This window comes from Calonectris borealis, chromosome 17 (assembly GCF_964195595.1).
Source record: "Calonectris borealis chromosome 17, bCalBor7.hap1.2, whole genome shotgun sequence".
Taxonomy (NCBI): Eukaryota; Metazoa; Chordata; class Aves; order Procellariiformes; family Procellariidae; genus Calonectris; species Calonectris borealis.
The window spans coordinates 6,323,401-6,331,310 of NC_134328.1; the positions used below are offsets into that span (position 1 = coordinate 6,323,401).

Sequence of the window (7,910 nt, forward strand, 5' to 3'; positions counted from 1 at the left end):
AAAAAAGTACTGTGCCATGATAGTCCATATCTAAGCAATGACCTTGTTTACACAATGTCTGAGATTCGTTATGCTTGTATAGGCAGCTGTAGGCATCGGTATATGAATATGAAATCTGAAAGTCTGTCCACTGGAAAGCAAACAAGAGCATCCTATTTCCTGGGTTTGAGCTGAGCCCCCGCCTCCGCCAGCTCTCAGCCATCCCCTCGGCTGGGCCACCGAGGGCTCTGCACTAAGTGCCCAATTTCTGCACACGCGCTCTCTCGTGTGCTATGCTCAAAGGTCTCATTTATGGCAGTGCTTTATCACCGCGTCCTGCTCCTGAGGTTTGGATCAGGCCGGCCCATGGGTTTCTTAAAGACCAAAAATTTCTTCGCAAGGGTAAAAGCGGATCCTCCAGGGCTGGTGGTTTGAGTTCAGTCTGTTTCTGAAAAAGAACAGAGGTGTCAGAGACGCTCTGGCTCGCCGCAGGGGCCTGCAACCCAGGTGGGGAGGAAGGGGTGCAGGAGTGCCTCGGGATGGGCAAAATTGGGAGCCTTTATGGAGTCAGATGCAGAGAAAGGCCATCCCCATTCAGAAGGGCCAGGAAACCCAAAATCTTTGTGGGAGCGGAGCTGGACTTTGGCCAGCAGCAGGGCTAAGGCGGGATGCAGCCCACGGTGGTCCAAAGCTGAGCACCTCCTGCCTCTGTGCCACGAGGGGTGACGGGACCACCTCACTCTGGGTGGCATAAAGCTGCGCTCAGAGGGTGCTAGCAGGGGCATGGCCATCATCCTGGCACGGGCACAAAAGCTGGGCCACCACCCTTCCCCAAACCACTCCCGCTGCAAGGTCTCCCTAGCCCATTCCTGCGGCCGCAGCCGCTCCCCAGCAAAGCGCACGGGGCAACGCACATCCAGACCTCTCAGCTGCAAGAAGGGCAGGGCCTCATGCAAACCCACGCTCCCTCTCCTCTGCATTAGACAGGGGAGGGAAGCAATGAATTTTAGTGGATTTTTTTTAATTTTTGTTTCTTTTTTAAGGCCTGCAGCCATGGCAGAAGTGTGTGGGAGGCTCCGAAGCAAGGCAGCAGGGCTGGAGAAGATCCCAGCTGCTCAGCAGGCCGGCAAGGGGCTGCGTGCGTGGAGCAGGCGAGGGGCTGCGCAGCCCACGGCAGGACAGGGCACGCTCTCAGCCATGCCCATCTGGTGGGAACCCCGCCAGGGAGGAAGCGGCCCCCAGCTGCACTTCTGAAGAGAGGAAACCACCTCTCCTCTCCTCTCCTCCACACGCGTGTGCACACAGACACACACGCGCACCTTTCAAAAGCAAGTTCTGGAGGAGGGGTAGGGCCAGCAGCTGTAACACCAGCCCTCCATGTCCTCTCCCTCCTTGCAGCTTCCATCTTCAACACCCAAGCCTTGCCCCGTGCCAAAGAAGGATGCTCACATCTGGAGAGCTGGCGGTGGGAGAGGGAAGGGAGGAGGCTCTTGCCTGTGCAGGCAGACAGGGATTACGTCTGCTGCCCAAGGCCGGGGGAGGCATGGAAGGAGCCAGTGGCATGGGGGACAGCAGCCAGGCCCCTTCCTTCCCAAATACCCCTCTCCTTCATAAATAAACCCAAGGGCCACCTTCCCCTGGGGCAGGTAAAGGGACCAGACACTCCCGCTGGTTTTACCTAGGCTTAAAATAAAGCCAGGATTTGGCTTCAGAGTGGAGCCAGCATCCAGTGACCAAGGCAGGCAGGGACGGGCAGGCAGCTGCACCCACAGCCGGACCCTCCTCATCCTCCTTCCCTGTCTCCCCTCTTTCCCAGCGGTTTCCTCACCGCTTCCTCAGTTAAATCCGGACACTGAGGAGGATTTAACAAGCAAGACCGGACACTAAACCCTTCCCTAAAGCCTCAGTTTCCCAAATGGGAAACGCTCAGTGCCCCGTGCTCGCCCAAACCCTCCCGCGGAGCTAGCCCTGCCCGAGGCGGGGGCCTTACCGAGCCGCGCGGCGGGCGGCGGGCCGGGGGCGTCGGGGGTCCCGGCGCTGCCTTCCTGGCCACCCGGCTCCCACGACTCGCTGCTCTCCGACACCTCCGAGCCGGCCTCGCACGGCCCTTTCCGGCTTCCCGCCGTCTCGCCGGCGCAGGCCTCCTCGGGGACGGCGCCCCTGCTCTCCTCCTCCGCCTTCACCGCAAACCACACCTTGAGCTGCTGGGCGCTGAGGTGGGAGCGCTCGCAGAGGCCGGGCAGGTCCTCCTCCCGCAGCCCCTTGTGCTTCTCGTAGTAGTCCTCCAGCACCTCCCGGCTGGCGGGGCTGACCTCCACCAGCCCCGGGGGGAAAACCCCCCGCCTGTAGTTCTCATACCACTTCAGCTGCCCGTTCTTGTAGCCATACCGGCTGTCCCCGAACCAGCGAATGACCTCGGCCCGCGGCAGGCCCGTCTGGGAAACGATGGCGTCGTACTCCTGGTTCGTGGGCCGCTGGGTCTGCACGAACATTTGCTTCAGCAGGTGCCGCTGCTGGGCTGTTTTTTTAAAGTTCAGTTTGGTTTTCGGAGGGGTGGGCGGCCGGCTGGAGCTGCTGTCCCCTTTCTCATTTGCGCCGGCCCCCGGTAACTCGCTTTTGCCATTGGACTCCGTCACTCGGAGGTTTTTCAGGTTGATTTTGATGGGACTCACTTTCCGCTCCGCCGAGTTCGGGTTGCTGCTGGAGGCGTCGACCGAGCCGTTTTCGCTTGCGGCCCTCAGCTCATCCGAGGAGTCTTCCCCTTCCCCACCGCCATTTTCCGCCGCCTCCTCCTCCTGCCGAGCCGCCTCCTCCACTTTCTTATTTTCCTCCGCCACCTTCTTCTTCCTCCTCTCCGAGAACCAGCTATCAATCTCCCTCCGTGTCATCTTCGTTTCCCCCCTCAGGCGGTTCACCTCCTCCTCCGCAGGAAGGGGATTTTGGGCAAAACTGCTCTCCAGGGCCTTCAGCTGCTCCGGCGCCCGCTCTTTGTACTTGGTCGGCGTGAAGTCGGGCGCCTGGTGCCATGACTGCCGCCGCGGTGGGTGGTGAGGGGCCGGCGCGGCCGCTGCCGCCGCGGGGCTCAGCTCGGCTCCTCTCGGCGAGATGTCTAAGGTTATTTCAGGCAGGGAATCGAGAGCGCTGTCTCCAGGGAAGACGGCCCGGCCGCCTCTCACGTTCCTGTAGTGGTACCTCCGATCGCTGAACCATTTTCGAATCTCCTTGGTGGAAAGGCCCGTGATTTTCGTCAGCCGCTCGACTTCGGCCTGGCCAGGGAACTGGTTTCTGCAGAAGCTGCCTTTCAAGGCCGAGAGCTGCTCGTGGGACTTCTTGTTTTTGTACACGTTGGGATCCAGGAAGGTCTGCGAGGAGATCGCCGGGCAGGCGGTGAGCAGCGACTGGCCGCTGTTGACCACCTTCACTCCCGACGCGTTGCTGGAGCTCACCGTGCTGTGCTGCGCCGCCGGCTGCGGCTTGGGGACAGAAGTCACCGCCAAGGTGAAGGAGGAGCTGGTGCCCTTCAACCCGTTTGCCATGATGGGCTGCGTGACCAGCAGCCCGCCCGTCCCCTCCGGCTGCCCCACCACGTGGCCCGGTAAAGTCGCCTGAATGAGATGGGGGACGCTCCCGGGATTTGCAACCAGTGGCGTGTTCAAAACTGTAATGGTGGGTTGTGGCACAGACTGAATAACGGTGTTGAACATCTTCTTCCTGGCATCTTCGATCTCCTCCGGTGACCAGCTGATGCCCTGCTTCAACCTCTGGGCAGTGAACCAGATCTTCAGCTGCTCTTCTGGGTACTTCGTCACCACGGTCAAGTAGCAGAGCTCGGCTTTTGTGGGGTAGGGGAACTTGTGGAAAGAGTTTTTGAGGAAGCTGTTGGAGTCCATAGCGGCGTTGTACGTTGGAATGCTGCTCAGGGGGATCATCACCTTGGGAAGGGACTTGGACGTAGGTAGCTGCTGATGCAATGGGGGTTGCTGCTGCAGTGACACAAGTTGTGCAACACCCGCCTGCAGAACAGGCACATTTCCTATGATGGAGCCATTCACTGGATGAGATGACTTTGTCGAACTTGCAGTGGGCTGGCTGACCGGCCCAGATCCGTTTGGGAATGAATGCTCTCCATCTTTCACCTCCGACTCACTGCCCAGCTGACTTGACACATTCTCCTTCAGCGTGTGAATTTTTTTGGCCTCCGGTTTACCTTTCATTATCTTCATGATGGGGGTTTTGGTAATGATAATTTCAGACTGGCCATCCACCCCTTCTTCAGGGACCTCTCCCGGAAGGTCATGGCTGCTGGCGGCCTCACAGAGACTTTGCTCCACAGTTGTACGATTGTCCTGCTTAGCCACCCTCCAGATGAAGCTCGTTTCGCCGGCGTGCGACTCTGCATTGTGGTGCGAGAGCCCTTCATGGCTATTTGCCAGAAAGTTGCATGCAACACATGCAAACGCAGGGTCTTTGCTAAAGTCTAAGTGCTCAGAGTCCAAGTGCCCAAAGAAGTGATGAACATCTTGAGATCCAAAGTCACAAGACTTGCAGATATAAGTGTCACTATCAGCAATACCGCGGTGCCCGTTAGACAAAGCTCCGTTATTACTGTTACTGGCACCAGCATCATTAGCTGCTGGCCCTTCTGCAGGAGCATCTTGTTGCGTTCTCTCACGATCATCTTCTACAGCGTCCAGTTCAGTCTCCTGAAGCACCAGCGTTTTTACTGGTATCATGCAGGGAGTTGTGGATTTTCTTTTGCTAGCCATCACTACAATTGATCCAGATGATTATTTTTCTTTCACTTAAATGAAATTAAAATTTAAAAAGCGCTATTGCAGGTGCTCTGTGGTCTAGATTCCAGCAAATTCATGGTGTCCCAAGGAGTTGTTGTCAAATGTTGACAAATGTTCATATTTGCCACTGAACCTAAGGACAAGCAGAGGGAGGAGGGGTTAGTTCCCTTGGCATTAGACAAAGCACAACCGTCCTGGTATTTAACTGTCTCACTCAATAAATCATTTTCAGCCTCTTTTGCTGGAAAAATTTAGCTTGACCTTGGATTTACTGTATTTTCACACATAAAACCTGTGAATTACCCATTTAAAAACAAACACACAAACACGCCTCTTTTACAGCCTGCATCAAATTCTCATCTGAGGAGGAAAAATGCCAAAATTTCCCCTCGCCCTGCCAAGACCCATCACCAGCATTTCGGCGGGGAGAACCGTGCCTGGGCTGCCTGCGTGCCCGGGCTCCCGGCTCAGCAGCACAGTCACCCTGGGAAAACCACCTGCTTTCCATCAGAAAAACCTGACGAAAAACTTACACATTCCCCACAGAACGTTTCGATTTCTTCAAAATTGGCATTTTCCAACCATCCTGTCGGGAAGTTTCTCGCCAGCTCAAAGCACCGTGCCCGTGCCAAGGGCCTCTGCCTGCAGAGACGCCTGGAGCTCTGCTGCAGGGAGCAAGAAGGCTGCAGCCAGGTCCACGTATTTTAGCCCTCCTCGCTCAGCAAGCCTGCAATGCATTTGTGAGACTCCCTCCCCACCCCGTGCACACTTCGTTACTGTTTTAACAGCACCTGTTGAGTCTTTGTCTGGAGCTGCAAGAGAAGGTAAGGCCCATTTTTCTGGGCTTGGGGCGACCAGAAATCTGTCACATTTAAAAAAAAAGAAAAAAAAGAAAAAAAGGAAGGAACAATTTTTTCTCTTCTTTTTTTTTTCCCCTGAAGCTAAAGCAGTTCCTGAACTGCTCCAGCCTGTGGAATGCCAGGGCATTAGCCCCGACCTTACTCCTGGCCTGATGTAGCTTTGCCATCTGCACAGCGGATGCTCCGTGCCTGAGATCACGACCCGAGAGCAGTAAAGCTGTCTGCTGTAGCTGGCACCAGGAGTCTCTTGCCTGGTGACGGGTCCCGATGACAGGGAAGGCAGCACTTCTGAGGGAGCAACATCTCTGCCTTAAGCCCTCTGTCAACCTTTTATACAGCAATTCTGCTTTTTTTCTTTTAAACACAGGGATTGCAAGGTCACTTGGAAGCATATGGATGCACTGATTCATATTACAAAACTCTGTGCCAGATTTTCCTGGGATTTACAGTAACAGCAACAGAGCTTTATAAAGACACTCATAAAAACTTGAACTTAAAAAAAAAAAAAAAAAAGACCAACTTACCATCCTACCAGATGACTCACAGAGGTAACTCCTATCAGTTACACAGTTGTGCACCAGTAGCTTTCTCATATCAGATATTCTGAGCTGATCTCATGCACTGAGAAATGCAGATCGGGCAAATGACTTTGTGGTGCTTACGCAATACCTCCTCTGCTTATTTTTGTCAGTAGCTTTTAAAACAGAGGAATGAAAGGTCCTAATGCAAAAAAATCAAATGGAGGAAGTACGATTTGACCTCTCTAACTTCATTAGAAATCTTTAAAAAAATTGTTCTGAAAGCTGACATCATTTTTTCCAAACAGGAGAGCCTAGATGGCCGACTCTAGCCTCAGCAACTCTCAGGCACCGTTTAAAAGACTGATGGGAAAACGTAACTTCCCGTTAATGTGGGCTGATCTGAGATTACAAAACAGTCCTGTAAATAGTGTTAGTCATCACTGAACTTGGCATCAGAAAAGACTGTTTGCTATGCTAAAGCGTCATGAAAAGCTCAAAATTATAACTTTTTAAAAAAAACTATAAATAAAAAAGGTATTAAAGCTGTGATCTTGATTTAGACAGTGCGAATTGCATGTTCTCAATACCTGCTTTATGCCACTCTCATCCCACCTTTTCGTGGTTAGTCTTTCCCTCTGCAGAGGGCCAGAAAGTTATTCATTAGCATTAGCAAGTCGAATACTTGGATGACTATGAATGGGCTTTGCTATTCAGAGGGGAACAGCATCCATTTGACACCAATCCCAAGATCCTCATTTTTGATGCTAAGTTAAATATTACACAATCTAGCAGGGTACGATGACCTTTCCAAGTCGAGTCAATTAGGAAAAAAACAATAAGACCAGCCTGAAGGTTACAAAATATAGCTTTAAAGGCTGAAAGGAGTTTCATGTCAGGGAAGCAACGGTAAAAGAGAATTCTTATTTAATTTTATTCTGCAGCTCTAACACAGGCCAGGGAGAAATTGCTGGGCCTTCTGCAAGCTTTTTCATTTCCAGCAAACTCCTGACAGAGATCCAGTTCCAGAGCCTCCATTACTGAGACAGCTCGAGTCCCAGACAGATCTTACCTAGTGTTTATGGAGTCACCAGATATCAAAAAGATGATTTTTATCTGTCAACAGAGTAAATTTGATACAGAGCAACAGAGATACACAAAGACCCCCATTGTGCCTCGTTAACGGAGTGCCTCTCCCGAGCACACCGTCACTATTATTTTGGGTAAATGTGAAAGGCTTGACCCACCTATGGAGAACCTAAAAGCTCTGCATTTCATTTACCAGCACATTTGCATCAAGCTCTGTGCTCCCTCCAACAACTCTCGTTAAAAATGCAATCAAAGCGGCCCCAGCTGCCACAGCTCTCCTGCTGGGGCTCCAATATTAATGCCACCTGAGAACACAGATTGCAAATTTAGCTTGAAGTGCATCACAGTGCCAATTTACTGGGAAAAAAAAATTAATCAAGTGTACTGTTTGTCCGTTTCATTTCCATGGAACAGTTGCATAACCACATGTTTGGAGCATGTTTTATTCACTGCTCACCTTCTGGAATGCACTAATACTTTAATACACCACTAATATATAACAGAATGGATAATTCACCGATTTCTCCGTCATTAAAGTAAGTGAGGCTTAATGGATAGGGTAAATTAATGGCAGAAAAATTAATCAATTAAAAAACAGCCTTACGACGGAGCTCAGTATTCCACCACTGCAAATGCCTCAGACCAATCTGCACAACCGTGTATTATTTTAT

General features: G+C 52.3%; 1 protein-coding gene across 1 annotated transcript; it reads right to left on the minus strand.

Moving 5' to 3' along the window:
• Positions 1 to 730: 730 nt before the first annotated feature.
• Positions 731 to 5,919, minus strand: ZHX3 (zinc fingers and homeoboxes 3). Its single transcript, XM_075166081.1, has one exon. It carries the CDS (start codon positions 4,743 to 4,745, stop codon positions 1,875 to 1,877), a length of 2,871 nt encoding a protein of 956 aa, XP_075022182.1. The 5' UTR covers positions 4,746 to 5,919; the 3' UTR covers positions 731 to 1,874.
• Positions 5,920 to 7,910: the final 1,991 nt, after the last annotated feature.